Below are 26988 nucleotides of genomic sequence, written 5' to 3' on the forward strand. Positions count from 1 at the left end.
GGTAGCTTCCTATGCATACTTTCTATATCATTTTCTTTGTTTTGGGGGTTCCTGTCATTGCTTTTACCCTAGGCTCACTAGTCCTGGCCCTTGATGGGTTGGTCAGTGGGGGGGGGAGAACACTGGTGCCCCATGTGCAGGGCAAGGTAGCAGGAGTGCTAGTAATCCATGTGGCGGTGCACTGGTGACAGGCAGGGTTGGTGAGCAAAGCAAGCAGGGGCGGAGCCCCTAGTTAAGAAAAAAATCTAGCACAAAAACTACATTTCCCCAAGAGCACCAGGCACAGAGTTTTGCATATCTCACCCTCCCAACAACTGAAAGAAGATTTAGGCTAAGATAGTGTCTACCATCAGTCTCTCTTTGTTGATACATGATTTGCACCATGATCCTGTGTGTACACCTGCACCCCTACACACACAAAAACAGCAGTTGCAGCTGTTGGCTCCATGTCAGTGGAATCCACTCTGGGTTTTAGTCTAGTCTGAACTTTCAAGGAGCTATCCAAGGCACTTCCATTGACGCACACATGATTTACACCATAATCCCAGAATGAAACTGATGACCAGTGATGGTGATGCAGCTGACGTCCCCTATAATCTTAGCTAACTCAGCCTCCCCGTACCCCAGCATGAGCCATAAGCCTTATTTAGCTGCTAAATTCCTAGGCAACAAATCAAAACATCTGTCAGGCCAAACAATGGTTTTATTTCAGTTTCTCAGTGACATTTCAGCCATCAAAAAAGTAAACTCTAACACGTATGGATGGAAGACTTTCTACAAGTGTTACTAAGTGGGAATTTCTCTTTTGACTCCAGGGTTTTGATTGGAGCATCTTTAATTATTTATCCAATAAGTTAGGAAGAAGCAGGGGGAAGGCTGGGGTGTTAAAGTGCTTTTCATTTCTGAGCTGGGATGAGGTCATCAATAGACTGGCCCTTTTCAAGGCATTTCTCCATTTTGATCAGCAGCTTCACCCCATCAACCACCATTTGTACCAGCTCCACCTCAGAGAACCCAAGGCGGTCGGCATTGGAGACATCAAACACTCCTCCCACAGCAGCTGTGTCCACACCTCCTAGAAAAACCAAAATGGAAGACAAGGGTTAAATTGAGAGGCTGAGAGCTCCACGTAAAATCCAGTTGGAAGAGAACCTTGCAGATCACCCACGGGTAGCCAGTGCGATGTCCTGCTGATGTGGCTGGAAGATGCCTCTCAGAATCCCCAGCCACTGACTGTGCTGGCTGGGACTGACGGCAGTTGTAGTCCAACAGCATCTGGAGGGTGCCATATTGGCTACTCCTGATCTAGTCCAACCCTCTCTTCGATGCAGGAAATGCAGAGCTAGAGCTTCAACACCGCTAGCAGGGGGTTGTCTACCACTCCTCTAGGGAACTGGCTCATTGTCTAACACAGGAAATTGTCTTATACCAAGTCAGACTATTGGTCCATCTAACTCAGTATTGTCTACACTAACTGGCAGTGGCTCTCCAGGGTTTCAGACAGGAGTCTCTCCCAGCTCTACCTGGAGATGTCAGGGATTGAACCTGGGACCTCCTGCATGCGAGGCAGATGCTGTGCCAATGGGCCATGGCCCTTCCCATAACTGCTCTTAGTCAAGAATCTTCTCCGAATGTTGAACCAGAACCTACAAAAAATCCCAACAGATCCAGTTCTACCTTCTGGGGCAACAGAGAAAACATCTTTCCCCTATTTGAAGAGTGTTATCAACCACCACTCTTCTCTAGGCTCTGGTCCTTTCAACTTTTCCTCATAGGATTTGTTTTCCATACTATGGCCATCGTTGTTGCCTTCCTCTGCTACTCTGGTGGGGAACCAAGAATGGAACCAAGTGTGGTGTAGCGGTTAGTGTTGAACTACAACCTGGAAGACCAGGGTTCAGATCCCCACACAGCCGTGAAGCTCCCTGGGTGACCTTGGGCCAGTCACTGCCTCCCAGCCTCAGAGGAAGGCAATGGTAAACCACCTCTGAATACCGCTTACCATGAAAACCCTATTCATAGGGTCGCCATAAGTCGGGATCGACTTGAAGGCAGTCCTTGAGTTCCAGTTTGGAAAAAGGGCAGGGTACAAATAAAGATAATATAATATTTTTCTCCCAATGTACTGAGCCGCTCCAGGAGAATGCTATGGTGAATGGTACTGAATGCCATTGAGAGGCCAAGGAGAGTTGATAGGGTAGAACTTCCTTCATCTTTCTCCTAATAAAGGTCATCAACCAGAGTGACCCAAGGCTGTTTCAGGAGCATAACCAGGCCTGAAACAAGACTGAAATGGGTCTATGTAATCCATTTCATCCAGGTACATCTGTAGGTGGCCAATCACCCAATGAAGGTCATTGGGCAGGTCTCTTTCTCTCGCACACACACCCTCTACCTACCCCACAAGACTGTTTTGAGGATAAAGCGAAGGAATGGGAACTATATAACTATTCAGAGCTTCTTCAAGTAAGGGTAGGATAAAAATTAATGCAAAAAGGTTCTTTCTCTCTCTCTCTCTCTCTCTCTCTCTGGCTCTCTCTCGCTCTCTATATGTTATCAATAGAAATGTTGCCTCAACCTGGATGCGGTGGTAGGGATTGAGAAGGGTCATCTTAAGAGGAAACATCCAAGAAAGGGAGATATATCAACAGCATTTCAGTTAAGAAAAAAGCCAAATTTTGCGGGGGGGGGATAGTTTTGACAAGATCACTGTGGGCTTAAAGATTCAGAAATGCCAGTCACAAAGCATTAGTCCCAGAACATTAGTCCCAGAACCAGTTTTGGTGTCAGAGCTCAGCTTTGGGTAATAACCCAATAACAGCTCCCTTGAAATCTCAAACCAAGGTGCTACCTTGTTTAAAAAGAAAAAGGCACCCCCAGTTTTGGGGAGAACAAGAATCCACAGTATCTAGGAAGTGCTACATAAATGTTTCTCCTCAGTTCTCAGTAACCTTAACCCTGAGTTTGGGGGTCAGGCTTTAAAAAAAAAAATCCACTGCCCACAATACCTTACATTGTTGTTTTAAATTGTTCATGTAATATTATTGTGAGCCATTCTGGGCTGTCTTTGGGGAAGCAATATGGGTGTTTATACATTTGAATTAATTAATTGAGTAATGGGGAATGAGCAGCTTGTCTGCCGGCTGCCCTTCCACCTCTCCCCCCGCCACTCCCCACAATCTTGCAAATACTATGCAATTTACTTACTCCCTCCATTTATATAGCTGACTTTCTTCAGGAGTCTCACAATTTTAAAAATCCACACAACATTAAAACAAAATAAAAATGTCAAGAATCCCAATTTAAAAATAGAGAGGTCCAGATTGTGAAATGCATCATTTCAAAAGAAGGAACAGAGAGGTCTTGTGGTGCTGAAAAGACCACAAAAATGGCATCAGACGAACCTTTCTCAGGTTATTTCACAACCAGGGAGCCATTACCAAGAAGGCCCTCCTCTCTCTGGCCTCTATGTTATTCAGCCAGATCAGAGCCTCTGAAAAGGATCTTAAGATTCAGGTAGTTACAAATGGGAATTAAATGATCTTTTAGGTAGCCCAGTCCCAGGCTGTTTGGGACTTTAAACCAGCACTTAAAATTGGGCCCAGAACTGAACTGGGAGGCAGGTTGAGAGCCAATATCATCCAGGATTCCTGCAAAGTTAATTAGAGTTCAGCCTAAACACACATTTGGACCACATTCATACCATACATTTATTCCACTTTAAACAGCCTTGGCTTTCCCAAAGAATCCTGGGAACTGTAACTTGTTAAGGGTGCTGAGAGTTGTTGGGAGACTCCTATATTATAGCTCTGTGAGCTATAATTCCCAGAATTGTCTGAGAAGAGGCTGTTAAAGCCACTGTGAGGATTGTACCTCTGTGAAGGGAAGAGGGGTCTCCTAACAACTCTCAGCATCTTCACAAACGTATCCCAGGGACTTCCGGGAAGGGTGACTTAGCCTGTGCCTGCTTTTGAGACGGGCTCCTGCCTCAAAAGAAGCTTATTCAGATATATCAGTCAGTTTTTTCTTTTTTTTTTTTGACTGATTAAACTTCTCCCGGGTAGGGAGAAACGAAGAGATTAACCTCAAAGCCTATTTTTGTTGGGACGACCAGATCTCATTAATTTATGGGACGAGGTCCAGCCGACGAAGGTGGGACGGATTTTCAACAGCAAGCTCTATCTGATAAAGCGAACGTTCACCTTATCTTCTAAGAGAGAACGCACTAACAGGCAAGCACCCTTCTTTCTATATTTTTCTTTTACTTGACTTAAATTGTTGCTGTTTAAAAGAGATTTGCCAGATTGATCGGTTTTTGACATCTCACTGGGGAGCCGTAACTTCTCTCTGCTACGCACTAATTAATAGCTTATCTCTGTTTTTGTTGCAAAAAGCTGTCCTGGATTTGCATTCTAAAGATACACACAGAAGAGGGATTTCTATTCCAGATTTTTATTTTGAAAAATATTATACTGTTTTGAGACTACTCTCTTTTTGGTCTATTTTATTTTGACGAATCTGTTTCTTGACGATTGCCATTAATTGCTTCGATCCTGGGAACTGCATTTTGTTTACTTAACTATTGGAGAGATAAGGCTGTCTGCTCTGTTTATACTGTGATGTCACCAAGTTTGGAGTATTAACCCAATTGTTGCTGAAATAAGAAGTGGTTTTCCTATATTTTTCTTTTAAAATGGCAATTAAGAAAGTGGCTGAGAATCTGGAAATAACTATGTTTCAGAGAATAATGAATGAGATTGAGATAACGAAAATTGAATTGAGTAAAATGAAGCAGGAGATTAAAGATATAAGGGTCCCTGTGAGAGAGGTGACCCTGGAAGGGGTCCCTGTGAGAGAGGAGACCCCGGAGATTGGAATAGGGGTCCCTGTGAGAGAGGAGACCCTGGAGACTGGAATAGGGGTCCCTGTGAGAGAGGAGATCCCGGAGATTGGAACAAACGTGGAACAGGAACAAGATTTGGAGTCTATGGACTTTAGAAATAAAATCTATTGTTTGGAACTCAATGTTATCTCTGAAGAAATTAATGAAGATTCTAGAGATAAAGTTATCAATGGCATGGATTATCTTCTGGACTGGAATGATGTGATGGAGCCCAATATAGAGAAAATCTATGGAATTAACTGCAGCCATGTGACAATGGAAAAACTTTTAAGAGATGACCCAGTGTATTTTGAAAAAAAGAACAGAGATATGATTTTACAGCAGTATTTCAGCAACTTATTCAGAATGGATGGCAAGAAAATATTTGGGATAGAGGTAATTCCCATCAGACTCTTATTATATGACTATGGCTTTGACAGCAAGATTATTATGGAATACTGATAATGGAAGATTGGATATTGAAATTACTGGACTTAACAAGACTACTGAAGATGGAAGATGGAAAATGGAACTAATAGAGATAATAGAACAATGGTTACTGAAATTACTGAACCTAACAGATTCTGATGTGATGGATTAATTGAAATGTTTATTTTGACTATGGTTATGACAATAAGATTATCATAATTAGTAATGAGATGGATTAATCGATATGCTTATCTGGAAAAAAAAATTGATAGATATATTTCTTAAAGAATTGAAACCTCTCTTTGACTTTTTGTGGAAAGAATAAAGTAATGTTTATGAGATTTGATGATTAAGTAAGATAACTACTGGAGGAAAGTGATTTTATAATATGACTTAAGAGACAGGATTGCTATATATTATAGACTTATAACTGATTTGATCTTTGACAAATGGGAAGTCAATATTTTACTCTTTATTTTTTATTTTTGTTTTTTTCTTTCTTCTTTTCTTTTTTTCTTTTTGTTTAACTATTTTTGATTTTGTTTTTTGTCTTTGAATGTTTTATGATTTTGTCTTGTATGTTTTATGAAAATCTGAATAAAAATTATTGAAAAAAAAAAAACAAACGTATCCCAGGAAACTGTCAATGTCAACTACTAGTACAGTAAAGTAGATGACGATCTTCCCTTGGGATGCAAGCCAAAGGCTTATTTTATTGCTGGGGATGTGTGTGTTCCATTTTGTATAGCTGTGTGTTACTTCTCATGATTTTAACTCATGGGCTGCTTTGGGTTTGTCTTCATATAAAGAAAGAAGGATATAAATTCTGAACATGAGTAGCATGCTGCAGCTGTAAGCAACTTAGGAATACCAAGTTAGCTTCAGCACTTCCTGCACCAAATTAAAAAGATCCTAAAATAGATCTGTATCCATGACAATTTACTACCTTTATCTTCAGGAATTTACAGGATGCCTTTGAAAACAGTTGCCCAACATTCCCTATTTATCTCAATTTAATAACACTATATTGTCCTGATTAATTTCAAAGTGTGGTTCCCGTGGCCCACCTTGCCTGAGAAGTAGTCATTCTTGCCTGAATATAAACTTCTCTTTTTTGAGCACTATTCTAGAGGAGGAAGAAAGGCCAGATTCAGGTCTGGCCCATCCTCTGTGGACTACTTTTGACAAGAGGGGGCCCACTTGTCAGTCACTTGATGTCATATGACATCGGGAGATTCAAGCTGAAAGGATGAATCCTAAATGCACCAAGTTTGATCCAGATTCTTTACAGCCTTGGCTCAAATTCAACCTGCAGCTGCAAAGATTTTTGCTGAAAGTGGGGAAAGCGCCAAATGCAAGACCTGCTTTTGGCAGGGCTTCGCTCCAATCAAGAGATCTGGATGAAGCCAATCCCAGTGCGGCTTGCATTCAGTGCTGAATACAAGCCCTTCTTGCAGAGGAATAATCAAGAGCATACGCTAAGCCTCAAGATTGTTCCTTTGCAGCTGCAGCTTTACTTGCCCCACCCCTGACATGGTATGTTGTCAGATGTGGGACCCATGGGCATGGCTGGAGAAAAAGGCCTTGCAGGCCAAATTAGGACCACTGCCAGACCTAAACTTGGCCCATGGTTCCCCATGTCTGATCTAGAGCTGCAAGCTGGGTGTACAATTAAAGCAGCAGGAAGCTCCACCATTTTTCAAATCAAGAATGACACCCAAGGAAAGAACTATCATGCAGTGGCTGGAGCTCATACTTTGCATGCAGAAGATCCCGGGTTAAATCCCCAACGTCTCCAGGAAGGTTTGGGAAAGGCTCACACCCTGAAGCCCTGGAGAGCTGCTTCCAGTCAGTGTAGACAGCACTGAAACTGAATGGATCAACCATTTGAGTTGGTATAAGGCATCTTCGAATGATCCCTATACCTTATTCCCTCTGCAGGGTAAACTCTTGACCTGTCTTTACCAATTCAGACCGAATGCAGGGGCTCATGTGCTTGACAAATGGTCTTCCATATATATATAACAAAATCCCTACATATAGGAAGCTAGATGGCTTTGCCCTCAAACCAGCATCCAATGTTTTTGTCTTGAAGTACAGCATCAACACTTGGTGAAAACGTCATTCCGTTGTCCAGACCTTCTAGTCTGTTTTTATGTTCGGTTTTTTAAATGCCTGCTGTGATCTTTTTGCCCGTTTATTATAATGTTATGGTTTGATCGGTAGGCCAACACAAGTGTTCCCCAGCTGAAGAGTGGGGACTGAATTTAATATAAGTTGAGATCAAAAACAGTTTTCTGCTCCTTACCTGTGCCACGCTTCTGAAGCCTCAGCCTCTTGAGAATGTCGCCAAATTTCTCATGCTTGCCAAGGTTAGGTAGCTTAATGTGAACTCCAGCGCGGAGACCTGTCCCGAGGTTGGACGGGCAAGTCAAGATGTAGCCAAGGTGAGAATTCCACATAAATTCATAGTTTTTGGATTTGAAGAGCTTTTCAATCTAGATGGGAGGAGGGGGGGAAGACAGGCTATTATGATGGATCTCTTCCTTTCTCAAGATTCTGTAGGTCCTCCCCATTGCAATAATGCTAGTGTGGTGTAGCATGGTGTAGTAGTTAGAGGATCAGACTAGGACCTGAGAAGCCAGGGTTCAAATCCTAACTCAGATGAGAAGCTTGCCAGATGGCCTACACAATCTCTCAGCCTGACCTACCTCACCGGGTTGTTGCGAGGATAGAACAGAGAAAGGAGTGGAACCGTATATGCCACCATGAGCCCCTTGGTGGAAAGATGGGATGTAAATGTAATAATAAATAAAATAATCCTATAAAGATGTACAATTCCACTGATGATCTGTAGGCAGAGAGAACACACAGCCTAGGACCAATGGCAGGGCTTCCCACAAAGCAGGAACCCAGATTGTAGAACTTTGATTGGTGGGTGGGGAACCTTACAGGCAGGCATACTTTTTACAGTTTAATAGATGGGGCATAAGCTGCTGGTTTTACTTCCAACATAGGGATATAGCCAAGGCAGTAGCAACCTAAGTGACTGCAACCTGCAATCTTGAGGAGCACGATCCCTAATGAAACAGTCTCGCTCCCCTCCTCCTCCCACCCCCACTGCAAGCCAGTCAGGGAGTGTTGCAGCATATATGGCAGAGATGGTGAACATCAGGCCAGTGGGCCAAAGGCAACGGTCCAGCCCACCGAGGCTCCAGCTCCAAGCCACATCTCTTCCCAGTCCTATTCTACTCGATCGAATGCTTTTGCCTGGTTGGAATGCATCCTCAAACTGCAACCATGCTTCTTGCTTGCCTGGATGAAGAGCTGGAGTGTGTGGCAACCTCATAAGAAGATCCACATGGATCAGGCCAGTGGCCCATCTAGTCCAGCATCCTGTTCACACAGCGGCCAACCAGATGCCTTTGGGAAGCTTGCAAGCAGTTTCCAGCAACTGGTATTCATTCAGAAGCAAACTGGCTCTGACTATGGCTTGTGTGTGGCTAGAATGTAGCTTACAGCACAAAGGTTCATCTGTTGCTCCACCCACTTTTGCCCCTGGCTCCACCCACTACTGACATGCAGCTCCTGGAAGGTTGATCATGAGGGAAAGCAGCCCTTGGGCTGAAAAAGGTTCCCCATCCCTATATATGGCTACCACCCCACACTCAGTTGACTCTGTTCTTAGGAAGAGGCAGTGGCCAAGTGCCTGTCTGACTAATCCAGGATCTGAAAGAACACAAGAGAAATCCACCCTCTCATCTCTCTCAAAGCTCCAATGGATGCACTTTAGGGACAGCTGGGTTTTATTTTTTTACTCATACCACTTTAGGGGAGCGATTTCAAGCTATCAAGTTACTGTATACAGACAGGCAACTTCAGAGAGTAGCATACAGCTCTTTTAAATCTGCAACAGGAGGACAGTTTTAAGCTATGCAAGGCTGCTAGCACTTCAGTTCTGATCAGACATTTCAGAGACAAGTCTTCCTTATGGGAGCATATAAAGCCAAGGACAATCATCAGAGTCCTGGAATGGATGGAAGGATAAGAACATAAGAACATAAGAAGAGCCTGCTGGATCAGGCCAGTGGCCCATCTAGTCCAGCATCTTGTTCTTACAGTGGCCAACCAGGTGCCTGGGGGAAGCCCGCAAGCAGGACCCGAGTGCAAGAACACTCTCCCCTCCTGAGGCTTCCGGCAACTGGTTTTCAGAAGCATGCTGCCTCTGACTAGGGTGGCAGAGCACAGCCATCATGGCTAGTAGCCATTGATAGCCCTGTCCTCCATGAATTTGTCTAATCTTCTTTTAAAGCCGTCCAAGCTGGTGGCCATTACTGCATCTTGTGGGAGCAAATTCCATAGTTTAACTATGCGCTGAGTAAAGAAGTACTTCCTTTTGTCTGTCCTGAATCTTCCAACATTCAGCTTCTTTGAATGTCCATGAGTTCTAGTATTATGAGAGAGGGAGAAGAACTTTTCTCTATCCACTTTCTCAATGCCATGCATAATTTTATACACTTCTATCATGTCTCCTCTGACCCGCCTTTTCTCTAAACTAAAAAGCCCCAAATGCTGCAACCTTTCCTCGTAAGGGAGTCGCTCCATCCCCTTGATCATTCTGGTTGCCCTCTTCTGAAACTTTTCCAACTCTATAATATCCTTTCTGAGATGAGGCGACCAGAACTGTACACAGTATTCCAAATGCGGCCACACCATAGATTTATACAATGGCATTATGATATCGGCTGTTTTATTTTCAATACCTTTCCTAATTATCGCTAGCATGGAATTTGCCTTTTTCACAGCTGCCGCACACTGGGTCGACATTTTCATCGTGCTGTCCACTACAACCCCGAGGTCTCTCTCCTGGTCGGTCACCGCCAGTTCAGACCCCATGAGCGTATATGTGAAATTCAGATTTTTTGCTCCAATATGCATAATTTTACACTTGTTTATATTGAATTGCATTTGCCATTTTTCTGCCCATTCACTCAGTTTGGAGAGGTCTTTTTGGAGCTCTTCGCAATCCCTTTTTGTTTTAACAACCCTGAACAATTTAGTGTCATCAGCAAACTTGGCCACTTCACTGCTCACTCCTAATTCTAGGTCATTAATGAACAAGTTGAAAAGTACAGGTCCCAATACCGATCCTTGAGGGACTCCACTTTCTACAGCCCTCCATTGGGAGAACTGTCCGTTGATTCCTACTCTCTGCTTTCTGCTTCTTAACCAATTTCTTATCCACAAGAGGACCTCTCCTCTTATTCCATGACTGCTAAGCTTCCTCAGAAGCCTTTGGTGAGGTACCTTGTCAAACGCTTTTTGAAAGTCTAAGTACACTATGTCCACTGGATCACCTCTATCTATATGCTTGTTGACACTCTCAAAGAATTCTAATAGGTTACTGAGACAGGACTTTCCCTTGCAGAAGCCATGCTGGCTCTGCTTCAGCAAGGCTTGTTCTTCTATGTGCTTAGTTAATCTAGCTTTAATAATACTTTCTACCAGTTTTCCAGGGACAGAAGTTAAGCTAACTGGCCTGTAATTTCCAGGATCCCCTCTGGATCCCTTTTTGAAGATTGGCGTTACATTTGCCACTTTCCAGTCCTCAGGCACGGAGGAGGACCCAAGGGACAAGTTACATATTTTAGTTAGCAGATCAGCAATTTCACATTTGAGTTCTTTGAGAACTCTCGGGTGGATGCCATCCGGGCCCGGTGATTTGTCAGTTTTTATATTGTCCATTAAGCTTAGAACTTCCTCTCTCGTTACCACTATTTGTCTCAGTTCCTCAGAATCCCTTCCTGCAAATGTTAGTTCAGGTTCAGGGATCTGCCCTATATCTTCCACTGTGAAGACAGATGCAAAGAATTCATTTAGCTTCTCTGCAATCTCCTTATCGTTCTTTAGTACACCTTTGACTCCCTTATCATCCAAGGGTCCAATTGTCTCCCTAGATGGTCTCCTGCTTTGAATGTATTTATAGAATTTTTTGTTGTTGGTTTTTATGTTCTGCAGCAATGTAGAGGACAATGAGAAAGTGTGGGATCTGTCGCTTTCAGTTCCCACACTTTCTCATTGTCCTCTACATTGCTGCAGCATTTGAGTATGAATTTCTCCTAATGGCCCACAGTTTTGACTAATATGCATGCCTTCCCAAGGAATTTCTCCTAATGTAAATGCATTTTTGAATAGCATTTTCATGAATATGTTATGCACACTTTCCCCTAACATATGCATTTTTGTAAACATTGGCTGGAGAACGGCATCACAAAATTCAGATGAGCGTAAATTTCAAAGGATGTCTGTGTTTCAGTTTCTCATATTGTTTCGGAAATGTGAATCTGATAGATTCGCCTTTAATTGTTGTAAACCGCCCAGACAGCTTCGGCTATGTGGTGGTATACAAATGCAATCAATCAATCATGTCTCCCTCCTCCTGATCTCTGGTCCAGGGGCTCTGTTGCCATGAGAGACCTGCATTCCCTCCTTCACGCGCAGTGCGCCACCACCTCTGCTTGAATTGGGAATTCACAAAGCTATGCTGCTGTCGCCTGCGGCTGCATTTATTTCAGAACCAACACTTAAGTCAGCGCTTTGGATTGAGCACTGCAGAGAAGACTACACCTGTCCATCACCCCCACCACCACGAAATTTCCGCTTGCCTCTACCAACATTCATATTTACCTGCGTTAGCCCAGTACAGAATCGGGTGAAAACGTCCTTCATATTCCCGCCTTTCTGCATGGAAATAACTCTAAGATGATCCTCCTCATTGATCCAGACCAGGAAGGTCTTGTTGTCGTTATGCCTGAAGGACACAAGCCATGAACACTGTTGAGAGCCCCACATTCCTTTACCCCCAGACCGATGTAGATCTAATTAAGCTCGCAACACTTTCAAGCCTGTTCCACCAAGTGTGAGTCAAACAGTAGCTACAGGTTTTGAAATTCCTTCCATAGACACTGATGGTGCTCACAGTTATGTTGCAATACCCCCCCCCAACAAACACAAACAGAGAAGGCCATCTAAACTACCCCAGGCTGTTTTGATCTTTCTGCATCAATCTACAGGTAGTTTGCATCTGCTGCTGAGACACAGATTAGTGTTTTCTAGCCGAAGACAGTCTGCCAACTAAGGTGTTGGTTGACCCACAATTGAGCTCCCACTAGCATTGCATCAGCCCCAGCCAACATTGCCAATGACACTATTTAGGAAAGTGGCACTACTGATGTGAAGCATGACTGATTGCATTGAGAACTCCCCGCCCCGCCCAATTCCATTCTTTTTGCCAATCAGTCCTTGCAACATTGATTAGCCATCCTACAGGATCTCCATATAAGTTATTCAATGTTTTTTATTATATGGTGTGACCATATAAGTTATTCAATGTTTTATTTTTAAAAATAAATTTACTTGGGTGTCTTGCTTGCCTCTCTATATATACAGTAATACCTCGCATTAACGTACCCAATGGGACCAGAGTGAGTACGTAAACCGAAAATGTCCTTCAAGTGAAACACTACCTTTTAAAACTTTTTTTACCTCTCCTTCATGCAGAGCCTCAAAGCCCCACGCTAAAGCCTGTGCTGCTGTGCTGCCACACCTCAGCTGATCGCGATCGCGCCTCTCAGCTGATTTGCGGTGGCGCGATCGCGTCTATTTCCACCCCCACGCGCTAAAGCCTCTGCTGCGGCGCTGCGTTTCTGGAGAAATACAGGCATATGGAGCATGTATGCTATAGTGAGGCGACGTTAAGTGAAGCGACATTAAGCGGGGTATGCCTGTATATACACACCTCCTGAATACTTAACTACCATGGACAGCAGTGTTGGTCCTTGATATAGTCAAACTGGCAAGAAGTTAACTCTGTGCCAGAAATGAAAGTTTCAAGACATGCACTGAAATGTTACAACAAGAAACTAAAGGCTTCCAGGACTGATGCCTAAAGATACATAACAGAGCAACATATCTGGTGGTACAGGAAGATATACCCTGATTTCACATTTTCAAGAAGTAAAGTGTGCCACTTTCAGCTGCTTAAGAATGCCTTGGAAATATGGGGAGCAGCCAGTAAAGGTTTTTAAATTTCTAAAACTGCAAGAACTCAAAACCAGGATGCTTTTGTGCTGGACTTGAAACATGGGAGATTTGCATTCAGACCCCAACTGCCTAACTGTGGCAAATCACCTTTTCTGAACCTATCATATTTTAATATGTTTTAAGGTAAAAATTAAATCAGGCTGGGATCCTGAGTTTGATCCCATTCCTGCCAGCAGAAGGGTGGGGAAGCTACCCTCACTGATCTCCCTTTCCCCTAAAGCCCCTTGTGCTCCCCCAAACCTGTCCCACAGGGTTGAGGATCCTCCAGTGCAGCATGAGGTCCAATGCAGGGGACATCAGGATGAACTGGTGATAACTGCTTTCTCCACCCCTTCTGCAAGTAGGATCTTCAACTGGATCACAGTCCCATCCATGAACAGAAGGTGGCTTTCTGGTCCCAGAAATCAACTTAGGATCCAAGCCATGGAATTTTAGAGACCATTTGCATTCTGCTTTTGAAGTCCTCAATATCTGGCTCCATTCTTAGCTTTGGGACCTGTTCAGGCATCCATATACACATGCCAATACATGGCAGTGCGCTCTCTCCCCGTTATCTGTGACTATCAACCATCATACCGAAGGAGGATGTCCAAATATATAATCCAGTCTACTGGAAGAATTGTGCAACTTGCGATTTATTTGCATAGCTGAGATTCACTTTCATCACAGCACTGTCACTTCCTGGCACATGATTTGTCTTATTCCCAATCCAAAATACACACATGGTTACATACACGCTATGGTTGCAGATTAAAGCAATCTAGCGATTGCTTCACATTGCCTTTATTCTTTGAAGCAAAACTAAGGCCCTGGAAGGTTCTTCTGGCTTTACCATATCAAATTTAGAGAAATGGGGGTGAGATCCTAGAGTTGCTTTGGCAATAGCTGCTCAACAAACCAGTTGTGAAACAGATGTGTCAGATGAGCCGTGGATATACAGCCAAGTTGAATCCTGTTTTTTTCCTGAGGGAAAGTCAAAACCACCCTGGGAATCAGTCCAATGACTCACAGTCAGCTTAGTATAGGGGTGGCGAACCTGTGGCCCTGAAAATGTTGCTGAACTACAACTCCCATCAGCTCCAGCCAGCATAGTAAATGGTCAGAGATAATGGGAGTTGTAGCTCAGCAACACTTTCAGGGCCACAGGTTTCCTACTCCTGGTTTAAAAGGATTGTATTTTAACTACACCTCTTTGGAGCCCACATTTGCCTAGTGAGGACTGCAACAACAATAATAACTTAACTCATTAGAGTTGTTTTCTAGTGTGCCAATACCTCATATTATGGGTTAAGTTAAATCTACTATCTATTTTGCAAAGTTTGTCTGTCTGTTCTCCATATGCATTTGGACACCTCTTAAGATACCGCAACTAAATTTTTCATGATGGTTCCCAAGATTAAGGAGCAGGTTTTTGTCTGTGTTTGGATACAATCGGATGCCATTTTGAATCAAGATGGCTGGCTGAGCCATTCAAAACTGTGCTCATTTTTTTGGTTTCTTAGAATTGCTGAGCAATGCTGGGCACTTTCAGCTAGTATCGAATACGGAGTAGTTCCAAATTCTAACTCTGAAGTTAGACAAATTGGTTTAAACAGTTCAGAAGTCTAGGGGCTTGCACCAACCACACTTTCCTTAGCAAGAGTTGAGAATGAACACTGTAACACATATTTTCTAAGAAAGGCCCTTATGCCTAAGAAACATTTCTACATATTCAGCATTTGCCCATCCAAAGCACTGGAGTGCTGAACGTTAACCTTCAAAAAGGGATACTACTTGGCAGCTGAAACCTGAAGACAGCCTTCACCAACTTGGTGCCCTCAAGATGTTCTGGACTACAACTTCTGTCAGCTGGGGCAAAACGTCTTGAGGTTGGTGAAAGCTACCCTAAAACAATTTTACATTTATTTATTTATTATTATTATTATTTATTTATTTATTGCATTTATATACCGCCCCATAGCCGAAGCTCTCATTTGAAGTGATTGCTTTTTAATCATAGTTTAAAAGGGCTTCATCCATCTATCTATTGAAGATATCCTTTAGGAAGACCAGAACCTACCTATATTAGGTGCTGCTGGCCAAGTTAATATTGATGTCCCCCATTTCCTTCAGGAAGACAACAGCCCAGGTTTTTAAAAAGGGATCGCCTCTACTCACCAGATACCTCTGCCATCAGGCCAGTCACGTGCCATTCCAGAAGCTAAGAGCAGAGGAGAGACTGGCTTGTCAAACAGGAAGTGATCATCAATGAGCTGCTGCTGTTCTGCGTCTGTCATGTTCTTCAGAGCATAATATTTCCCATTGAGATCCCCTTCCAGGCTAGCCAAAGCTGGAAGGACAGAAATGCTTGTAGAATTTATTTTTTTATGAATTAACACATTGTACAGTTCTTAAGTGAATGCAAATGGGGTAGCTCCGCATACCAAGATGGCAGCAAATCTAAGCTTCGCGTGGCAGCCTGACAGTGCTTATAATATAAACTTTTTTTTACCCTCCAAGAGGGCAATTAGCTGGCCATTTCCCAAGAGGTCAGATGTAGAGAGGAGAAAGAGCAACCAAGGCTACCTTTCCTCAGCAGCCAGTCCTTTAGTTAGCCCATCAAGTTGTTGGATACCAGTAAATAAGGCTCGTTTTTCTGCTTCCAGGTACACGTCCCATACTGGGGGGAGGAGAGATTCTCGGTGCCAAGCCCAGGCTTATGCCAGCATGTGACAGGGTAACAGAAGTCCTACAAACGTCTAGTGTTTGCCTCAACTGCAGAGTATGTTTCCTCTTTCACATTCAACTTTATATACAAAAATGCAGAATTAAAAAATTATAGTGCCATGGACTATAGGTCCCAGCTCTCTAGATGGCCCCAACCATCTTATTTAAATGGAACTAAGGTTACTGTTTGGGCCACATCCACACCATACATTTAAAGCACTCTTCTCCCACTTTAGCAGTCATGGCTTTCCCCAAAGAATCCTGGGAACTGTAGTTTGTAAATGGTGCTGAGTTATTAGGCAACCCCTATTCCCCTCATAGAGCTACAATTCCCAGGGAACTATGAGAATTTGTAGCTCTCGAGGGCAATAGGGGGTCTCCTAATAGCTCTCAGCACCCTTAAACTAAAGCTCCCAGGATTCTTGGGGGGAAGCCATGATACTGCTTTAAACGTATGGTGCGGATATGGCTGACTAATGATGCACCCATTTAACATTCTTCATTATCCCATGCAATTAACCTTGAAAGGAACCTGGTCATTTGCATCATGCAAATGCTGAAACCTTTACCTTCTACAGAGAGCTTCTCAATTGCACGCCTCTCTCCTCTGCTGCAATGAGGGGGAAGGCAGAAGCCGCGAATGCTCCTACCAGTTCGGACACGTGAGCTCAGGACATAGTTGGGGTCCAGGTCATCGCCACCCTACAAAATAGAGCATCTTAGAAGAGTCTCATCACCACGGCAAAAGATTCATCACCAACTCCTGCTTTGAATTACCTACCCGTTTAATGTCCAGCATTAAATGAGCGCAATCCAAGATGAACACATCAGTCACCCTGTGAAGCTATTGTGCTGAAACTTAAGTGGCTTGCCTCTTAGCCATTCATTATAGATGATGGGTATACAGTTCCCAGCCAGCTGCTCACAACTTCTCAGGCACCTCCGTTTGCTACAACCCATTTATGAGAAGAGCGTCTATTTTTTTTCTGTTAGCACAATTTAGCGCAATTCAGCACTGTTTTATGTACTTCCCTTCAGATGTTTTAAGCAAAGCCAGCATATAGCTTAAAGTGCTGGTTCTGAAGTCCAACAGGAGGAAGCATTTTAGAGCAACTTTTGTAATTCTATGGAGAGAAATCCGTATGGCTGGCCCAAAAGGCAGATTTGCTACAGTCTCTCCTGGGGGGAGGGAAATCTCCCCCTCGTAAAAGGAATGCTTTTTGGGATTCCTTAGAAACAGTGGAATTTGCAATATACCGAGTCAGAGCATTGGTTATCTAGCTCAGTACTGTTTACACTGACTGGCAGCAGCTCTCCAGACAGGGGATATTCCCAGCCCTACCTTAAGATTCAAGGGGATTGAATCTGGGACCTGCTGCGTGCAAAGCAAAGCTGCACCACAGCCTTGCGCCATGTTGCCTGTGCTTGCTTCATGGTCAAAGGGTAAAAGCTCCAAGATGCAGCTTGTCTACCACATCAAGCCAACGACCAGCCCTTGGAAGCAGCTACAGCGCGACTGATATAGCTGTGGTCTCAAGGGCATACACATACCCACAGCATCTCAATAGCATGATGGGGGACACATGCAGCTTCAGCCACTAGCCAAAGCCAGCCAGTGGTGCCCTTGGGGTAGGGCAGAGGTCCCCGGGCCCCACCCAGCAGAATGAGCATGAAGGCTCCATCAGCACAGCAGGACCGGCTTGCCACATTTTGAAGTAACACACATCACCAGAGGGGGGCCCCATAAGCCCATTCAATCCAAAAAGTTAACATTAGCTAACAGCCATCGTAGTGACCTGGGGCCTCTTCGGTCTCAGCACTCCATGATGGTGCGTATGTATATACTGATTCTCCCTGCGTGGGACAAGGCAGAGACTGACCAAGATGCCACCCACTGCCGTGTTCTTCGTAGCCCTATCCATTTTATGCAAATATTGAAAGTACTGCTGGAGGTGGCTCTGTTCCATTCTCTGGGATGATGCTTCTTAACAAGCTTCGTGCTGGTGGGGGGTGGAGCGAGAAGCAGCAATGTAGTGAATGGGTTACAACAGCCTTTCCCAACCAGTATGCCTCCAGATGTTGTTGGACCACAACTCCCATCAGCCTCAGCCAGCATTGCCAATGGTCAGGAAAGATGGGAGTTGTGGTCCAACAACATCTGGAGGCACACTGGTTGGAAAAGGCTGGGTTAGAGGGACACTGCACCAATCTCATTCACCGGCTCCACATGCCCACTTAAAAGGAACATGTCTAACCAGAAATTGTTCAAAGTAGTAATACCCCACGTTATTCACAATAACTAGCAATCTACAAATGAGGCCTAACCATGCTTCAGGTTTTATGCCCAAACACATGTCTATGCAACCGCTATTATGACTTTAATAGAAGGGATCTCCACTTATAAGAAATCCAGTTCCTATCTGTGGAATGCACTCCCCAGCGAGGTCTGCCTGGGACCTTCATTGACATCTTTTCAGCACCTGGTAAAGACCTGTCTTCCCCCTCCCCCAGGCTTTTGATAGACTAAGATTATGTTATTAGCGTACTACCAATGCTTCCTGTGACTGGGGGGGGGCGCTGTTTTGTTTTTATGGTATAAAATATTTAGTTGTGTTTTCAATGGTGTTGCGTCACTTGGGGTCCTTCTGGTAACAAGGACCTAACAAATCTAATTCATGATGATGATGATATAATTACAATAGGTTTGGGCTGCAGCTCTCATTCCATCTCTGAGTCTCTGTGGCTGTGCTAACAGGCTTCTGTTGACAGGCTGCCCCTGTCCTTCCAGCAAAATTAGTTGTCCTAGTCAACCCATGCAAATATCAAGGTTGGCCTAGGGATGGCTCCAAGTAAGGCTGTGCCACTTTTGCAGAAGGCCACCAGCGAGGAACATTTGGCAAATGCATGCAACATGTGTCAAGGGGGGTGGGGAACCTCAGCCCCCTCCCCAGAGATGTCATTGAAGACTCCACCCAGTGCGGCCAACGGTCAGAGGTAATGGGAAGCAATGTCTAACTTCTGGAGGGCCAACGGTTCCACCCTCCCGACATATACAGTTATTGTCAGGAGGTTCAATCTGCACAATATAGGAAATGGACCTTTAGTGTGGCAGCACCTACCCTGTGGAATTCCCTCCCCTTGAAATATTAGGCAGGCGCCATCTCTGCTATCTTTTCGATGCCTTTTGAAGACTTTCCTCTTTCAACAAGCCTTTTAGGTTGAGACCTATCCCAGTCTGTGTCTGTGTTAGAATTGCTTGTTAATATGTGTTTTTTAAAATAATATATTTTAACCCTTTTAAAAAGTTTTTTTTAATGTTTTAATGCTGTTTTGTTTTAATGTATTTTAAGATCTGTTTTTATGATGTTTTAAAGTGTTTTTAGCACTTTGTTTGCCGCCCTGGGCTCCTGCTGGGAGGAAGGGCGGGATACAAATTAAACAACAACAATAATAATAATGCAACATGTGTCAAGGGTGGGGAACCTCAGCCCCCTTCCCAGAGATGTCATTGAAGACCCCACCCAGTATGGCCAATGGTCAGAGGTAATGGGAAGCAATGTCTAACTTCTGGAGGGCCAAAGGTTCCACACGCCCAACATATACCATATTATCAGAGATCGCAGATGCACACAGAACAGTACAGAACCAATATTTTTTTTAAAAAAGAGTTAAAACACACTATTCTGACAAATATTTGTTGAAGAAGCTTCTCTACCTTCAAGTTACCGGCATTCAAGTCCGTCTTGTGCTGGTCCGTCGGCTTGTAGCCTCCATGTCGGTCCTTAATCACTGGGTCAAAGAGTTCCTTAAAGGTGTCATATGTCTCCTCATCACCACCTACGCATCCTACTGTCAAAATGTAGGGGTGGCCTACAGAGGTTAACAAGCCAGAAAAGCCAACGTTTGGAAGATGCTCGAGTACAGTTCAAAGATACCCACAGCTTTATGCTGCGTTCTCACCCAAGGCATTGGGGAGAAACAGGAATATGTATGAGGTGTAAAAGCAAGCCATATTTTGCTATAATGCAAAAGTCCAATTCAATGAGAAATCTGCAGTTTGCATACAAAGGCATGTAGCCATCTGGCACCCTGACTTATGAAAAGCTGTAGATAGACACATTTCTATAAATAAAGATGGATTTTTAAAAGTTTGTTTTAATAGAAGGGTCTAGATTACTCTGTTGATTCAAAACTATAGGTTGTATTCTATTAAGCCCAACTCATGGTAAAGCCAATGAAATTAATAAACCCAAGTTAGTCATGTCTATTAACTTCAGTGGGTCTACTCTGGACCTAGCATGGAATATTTTATTTATATTTATTTTATTTATTTGTTAGATTTCTATACCACCTCACTAGCATTGCTCTCTAGGCGGTGTACAACAGAAAGATAAAAACATATACAATAAATCCCATAATACAGTGCAACAACAACATATATATATATATAAAAAAATCAACAAATCCTAAAGCCAGATTTCCATGGTCACAATTCATTGGTTTTAATTTATCGATATTACGAAGAGTCTCTAGCTTTTGGGCACAAAATAGTATTGTTAAAAAAGAGCCTGGCAAATACTGACAATGAGTGATATCCAATGTTGCTCATGCTTGGAGCAGACCCATTGAAAACAATTAACTAAATGCTGAATATTAATTTAAAAGCGGAAGGTTATAGCTTGGCAAATAGATATTGCTAGTCTGCTATCAAAGTCCTATACTGGCCTCTTTCCCACCAAACATTTGGCTGCTATAGGGCCATGTATTTTCAGTGCTAATATTAAAATTCTGCAAGCAGATAATGACGATTCTGCAACTAGTACACATTATTCAATTTGAAGTGGGGACAGGGACTAGGCTTTCCTACATAATTCTGCAGTTTTTACTGTTTACACAATTTAATATGGGGAGTACAAGGAGCTATGCAGGGTAGAAGCTCCACACTCACACAGCCAGAATTGTATTATGGGAACCCTTTAGCTTCTGAGGTTTAAGCAGGAATTGCAATAAGGACTACAAACATTTCCTTTCAATAAGCTTGCCTGTTTTCTCAGGAAACCATGTTTTGCATCCAGTTCTATACCCTGTGCTCCACAGGATCATGGCATACACACAGCCTTACTTGTATATATGCCGTGCCAGTGATGCAATCCCTGAAAGGACTAGCTTCCATTAGGGCTAAAGTTTTGGTTACCCAGAACTGACTCAAGACTGTAAAGGCCCAAAAGCTTGTTCTGAAAAGTAACAGTGCTTTGAAGTCTCTAGAACATAATGCAATCACTGTCACACAACGATACATGGCTACATACAGGAGAAAAGTCTCTCTCATTGTTAACACAGATCCACCAGTCACACATTCCTATACTGGCACATTCACGGTACCAGGAAATCGCCATCTAATCCAGCATCCTGTTCCCAACCATAGCTGCCCAGATACTGCTGAGAAACTTACAAGTAGGGCATCAAACAGGAGCCCTCCCCCCTAATGTCTGGTACTGAGAGGTATACCTCAGAGATTTGGTGGATGGCTGACATTTGATAAACAGAAACCTGGAGAATGCCCTAGAAACATAGATGACTAGGTGCTAGAAAAATACCACCTTCTACATTAATCCATGTTCTGTATCTCCAACCTTACCAGATGTGCACAATAATACTATGGAATAATTAGTCAGTTCACTATATTGCTGTAGAATCATAGAGTTGGAAGGGGCCTATAAGGCCATCGAGTCCAACCTCATGCCTCCAGTGTTGGAGAGCTCACCACCTCCCTAGGTAATTGGTTCCATTGTCGTACTGCACTAACAGGAAGTTTTTTTGATGTTCAACTGAAATCTGGCTTCCTTTAACTTGAAACCATTATTATGTGTCCTGCACTCTGGGATGATCAAGAAGAGATCCTGGCCCTCCTCTGTGTGACAACCTTTCATAACTCCCCTCAGTCTTCTCTTCTCAAGGCTAAACATGCCCAGTTCTTTCAGTCTTTCCTTATAGGGCTTTGTTTCCAGTCCCCTGATCATCCTTGTTGCCCTCCTCTGAACCTGTTCCAGATTATCTGCATCCTTCTTAAAGTATGGTGTCCAGAACTGGGACGCAGTACTCCAGATGAGGCCTAACCAGTGCCGAATATAGGGGAGTCAATACTTCATGCAATTTGGAAACTATACTTCTGTTAATGCATCCTAAAATAGCATTTGCCTTTTTTGCAGCCACATCACACTGTTGACTCATATTCAGCTTGTGATCAACAACAATCCTAAGATCCTTCTTGCATGTAGTATTGCTGAGTCAAGAGTCCCCTATCTTATAACTGCATTTGGTTTCTTTTTCTGAGATAGAGAACTTTGCACTTATCCCTGTTAAATTTCATTCTGTTGTTTTCAGCCCAATGCTTCAGCCTACCAAGATCCTTTTGAATTTTGTTTTTGTCTTCCAGGGCATTAGCTGTACCTCCCAATTTTGTATCATCTGCAAATTTGATAAGCATTCCCTGAACGTACTCATCCATGTTGAGGAGCTGGGCCCATGACTGTCAACACAATTTACTTCTGGTGACAACACCGTGATTTGTTTATTCATTGACCACTGAGGAAGACCTCTTGTGGCCTACAACGCATCTGGAATTCAGCATTCATTTTATCATGGCTGGTCACATAACCTTGACGTTTACGCATCACCTTACATTGCTGCTTTTATAATGACTGCATTTTAAAATTTTCACTTGTATTTTTAACATATGCTTATATTTTTGGGAAGATTAAAGCTGAATTCTATCTTATATAGATGTTAACAGCAATTGTATATACTCTTTTGCTTGTACCCAATTTTGTGTCTTGAGAAACTTACAAGCAGGACATTAAAACAGTAACCCTCCCCCAGAAGTCTGGTACTGAGAGAGATACCTCAGAAGTTTAATTTTTATAAGGAGCCCACAAGCAAGGCATGAGGACCACATCCTTCTCCTGTAGTTGCTCCCCAGCAAACAATATTATGTGGCATTCTGGCTCTGATCCTGGAGGTGGCATATATATAACATATACTAATAAATATATTCATAATTTTTTCTAATCCCCTTTTAAAGCCATTAAGTCAATGGCCATGATTATATCTGATGGCATAAGGAGATTGTTTCCAAGTAAGGAAGGAAACAAGCCTTAAGAAACTCCTTAGTGTTATAGGAGTTAGACTCAATTTAATAACCATTTTGTTTCACCCATGCTTCTCCTAATACAGCCAGAACCCTTTTGCGATCACAGCTATGACTTCAGACACACACAGAGCCAATGTCAGCCCAACAAGCAAAAGCCACCGTCATGTCAACTGGATCCAGAAAAGAATCTCAAGGCTTTTTACCAGGATTATCAACCCCGGTCTGAATGACATTATCCAAGGTGAAGCCACTCGGGGTTACTCTGCCTCTCAGTTTCTGGTACAATTCCGGGGTTAGAACCTTGGCCATGTGGTTGTTGTGGGCGCTCAGGTCCGGGTATTCCTCATCAGGAGGTAGTTTCTGGTTATTAAAGCGAGCCATTTTGATACTGCTAGAGAAAGTGACATAAAAACACACAAACACTGCAGTGTTAACACAGATAGCAACATATCACCAAGATCTGCGCCCCCTTTATTTGACAAAGAAGTGCCACAGAATATAATCAAGCTGCAATAGGTAGGGAATTTTTATAACCTCAATTTGTTTTCCTCAATTTTAAAAAGCAATGGTTTAGAACTCAGACGTGCAGCAGTTTGACTATTTAGCAGAACAGTTTCACAGGGGGTTGCATTCCGCAAATAAATAAAGCCACTTTTCATGTTCTGGGTGGGCAAGGGCTTTTGCAGCAACATTCAAGGGCTTTAAGTAGGCTAGGCCTTTTGCAGGTCTCAAGGCGAATCTCTTTCAGATGCCATTTTCAAAGCAGCACTTCCTCGTTAACGGAGGGAGAACAGATCTGGATCAAAGCAGGCAGCCCTTTACCTGGGTTGTCCACCCCAGTTTGAATAGCATCATCCAAGGTAAATCCGCTAGATGTCCGTTTACCCCTCAGCTTGGCATACAGGTCCAAGGTCAGCACTTTAGCCATATGATTGTTGTGGACACTCAGATCTGGAAACTCATCCTCCGCAGAGTAGTTCTTCTTCAAGAGGTTGTGGCTGTTTGAGAATGGCATGGCGGGCACCTGACTGCAAGGAGCTAGGGGGGAAGAAGAAGAAGAAAGGGGAATCCCATCACCTTGCCTCTGCATCCCGGGCATTAACTTAGCAGTCCCTCCCACGAAGGAGGCTGGGCCCTGAAACAAGGTCACCTTGCCGCTTGCCCTACCTGCCCATTCAAACACTTTGCCACCATGGCACCTGCCCTCTTGGAGGGCTGCCAACAGGGAATTGGCAAACATTCCTCAGATCCCAGGTTCTCTCTTCCTGGCACAGACAGGCTGCATCCAGCACAGCAAGGGGAAGCCGGCGCTAAGGGATTTTCCCAAGGTCAAGGCAAGACATCAGTGGCAGCGCCAGGAATTGAACGCCAGCCGCCCAAGCGCTTCCTCTAGGAGATTTCCAAGAAGCTTCACTCCGGAGCGCCTCCCTTCCTTTCCTTGGTCCCAAGGGATCACCTTCAAGGCCTGGGAGCAGGCATTTTGCTGCGAGGCAGAAGAGGCTGCGTCTCCGAGCTGGACTCCCCGCGCGGGCAAACTCGAGACATCGCGCGCGGCCCCTACAGCTTCGCTTGCGAAGAGACCCGGCTCCGAGCAGGCAAAGCAAGCGAGAGGAGCCGCCCCTTCGAGCCTCCCACCCGGGGCGAAGACGACACCGGCTCGCCTCTCCCTTGCGCAAGAGAAGAAAAGCCGGTCAGGGATGCGGAGCGTTTGGCACAAACAACCCGGGAAGACGGAAAAGGAGGCGAGGGCTGGAAACTGCCTGCGTCTCTCCGATCGCGAGGAGGCACCTTCGAAAGGAGCAGGTGGACGGGCGGCTCCCGGAAGGACGGGCGTTGGGGAAGGCGAGAACCGCCTCCCCTCGGACCAAGAGGGGCGCTGGCGCCAGGAACGCACTGGCGTCGTCGCGCGGACGATCCGACCTACCCCGAGGAGCCCGGGGAGATCTCCAAAGCCCAAGCTCAATTCAAGCCCTCGTTTGGGGGAGAAAAGGCTGGCCCGAGCTGCCTGTGCCGGCGCCGCGGTCAGGAAGGAGGAGGAAGCTGGCGCAAGGGAACAAATTCCGAGAGCTTCTCGGCCACGTCTGGCTCTTGTCTCTCTTCCCTTCCCCGGGGGACAGCGGCTCTCGCCCGCACAGGCGACCCGGCTTCCTCCCCCCCCCTTTAAAACCAAACCCAAACGTTCCTCCTCGTTCGCTAAAAGGGCTCCCTCCCCCCCAATCGCTAAGCGTTAGGAGGAAGAGACAATAAATGAAACGCGCTCCGTTACATAACGAGTTCCTCTGCCAGTGGCTTCAGACCTCGGCGAGGGATGAATCAATGCTCCGCAAATCCCCTGCTAAGCATCAATTAAGCCGGGTTTGGGCATCCGAAATCGTACCAGCAACAAACACACCGCAGAAAGGTGGCGGCGGCTGTTTTTGAAAGCGAGGCATCAAATATTTGAAGTATCGCCCCGTTTCTTGATCATGACCGACACAGCCGTAGCTCTGGGCTGCCAGGTCCTCTCTCTCTTTCCCCCCCTCCCCAAGATCCCATATAACAAGATCTTCTTCTCCACCACCCCAAGACGCTTAAAATGCGCGTCAAAAGAAAAAAAAGTTTTTTTTTTATCCACGTCTTCCCTAAAAAGAACAAACACACGACCTAGCCTTCCACCCCAGCCTATACTGTCTAACTAGAGCTTTATTCCCTAGCTAAAGAAAGCTGCGACAACTAGTCTCAAGCACTTACCGAGGATTTCCAAGGAGAGAAAAAGGCAAAGCACTTGTTCCTTTCGTCGCTGACAACCCCAGCGCTCTCCCAGAAAGACCTGCCTAGACTGGAACCTGGCCCCCCGCCGGCTCATCAGTTTTATATACACCCAGAGCAGGCTGCCTATTGGCTAGTATTTATATCCCATTCATTCCATTGGAGCTCTGCTTTCAAGGGGGGGGGTTAGTTCGCGTTCTATCTCTTTTCTTGCCTATTTTATTGCACTCCCAGTTGGCTATCAGACCTCCCAGTCAGAGGGGGGAAAGAGAGAAAATGGTTGAGCCTCAGACTTTACAACTCTCTGACAGGCAAAGAAAAGACTTTTGAACAAAGGCAAAGTTTCTTAGGGAATTGACTGGGGACGTGGGATTTCTGCCGCAACCTTATATACGAGAGGTGCATAAACAAATGCATAAGGGAGAGTAAGCCCTGTTGGATGCAATCGGACCGGTGTCTGAGTAAACTTGAAGCAGATCAGGCATGATCTAACTCCACAAATATGTTTATTAATATTGGATGAATCTTGCTTTGCCAGGTATATGCCACTTTGTGCATTTCCGATTCACAGTTCTTTCTGGCTCTTTTGGGGCTGTGATTACACATATTTTTAATGGGCTGAGATAAGAGCAAGAACTTTAAGGGACTAGGGACTAGCCAAACTGTGATGAGTCATGTGAACAATTCACTGCCCTACAGTGTAAACTTCCTAGACGGAACGCTCTGGGCTGTGAATCTGTCTGCTGGGCAACTCTGCCTGGCATTTGCAGGCCAAACATACTCAGTCTGCTAGACTACTTAGGAGTAAGCGCCGCTGAATTTCATAAGATTTACCCAGGTCAGTGTCTATAAGACTACTGCTTTTAATTCTACAAAGAAAGATCTTACTTTTCTACAGTACAATTAAAAAGCTGGCTTCACTTTTTCAGGCTGTTATGAAATTGCATGAGTAATGATGCCTCAGGGTTGC

The 26988-nt window shown here is 44.3% G+C and overlaps 1 protein-coding gene across 4 annotated transcripts; it reads right to left on the reverse strand.

Annotated features, from left to right (window-relative positions):
* Nucleotides 1-685: 685 nt before the first annotated feature.
* Nucleotides 686-26130, reverse strand: CKB (creatine kinase B). Of its 4 annotated transcripts, none has more exons than XM_061612245.1 (8): nt 26001-26124; nt 24093-24308; nt 19836-19990; nt 16690-16822; nt 15572-15743; nt 11999-12122; nt 7620-7809; nt 686-1075 (listed from the first exon to the last, which is right to left on the reverse strand). In XM_061612245.1, exons 1-8 carry the CDS (start codon nt 26113-26115, stop codon nt 897-899), a joined length of 1284 nt encoding a protein of 427 aa, XP_061468229.1. In that variant the 5' UTR covers nt 26116-26124; the 3' UTR covers nt 686-896. The 4 variants fall into 4 exon arrangements, with proteins under 4 accessions (XP_061468229.1, XP_061468231.1, XP_061468230.1 ...); XM_061612247.1 differs by lacking the exon at nt 24093-24308 and adding an exon at nt 23474-23658 and having other exon boundaries at nt 26001-26090; XM_061612246.1 differs by lacking the exon at nt 24093-24308 and adding an exon at nt 23474-23661 and having other exon boundaries at nt 26001-26090.
* Between the last annotated feature and the right edge of the window lie 858 nt (nt 26131-26988).

This window comes from Rhineura floridana, chromosome 2, assembly GCF_030035675.1.
Source record: "Rhineura floridana isolate rRhiFlo1 chromosome 2, rRhiFlo1.hap2, whole genome shotgun sequence".
Lineage (NCBI taxonomy): Eukaryota > Metazoa > Chordata > Lepidosauria > Squamata > Rhineuridae > Rhineura > Rhineura floridana.

Excerpts from the sequence above, each read along its gene's own strand:
- CKB (XM_061612245.1), bottom strand. The coding sequence starts at position 26,115 with ATGAGCCGGCGGGGGGCCAGGTTCCAGTCTAGGCAGGTCTTTCTGGGA. Across the intron at positions 24,309-26,000 it reads TCTCTCCTTGGAAATCCTCG|CTCCTTGCAGTCAGGTGCCC; the intron begins GTAAGTGCTTGA and ends CTTCCCCCCTAG. Across the intron at positions 15,744-16,689 it reads TGAGAAGCTCTCTGTAGAAG|CTTTGGCTAGCCTGGAAGGG; the intron begins GTAAAGGTTTCA and ends CTGTCCTTCCAG.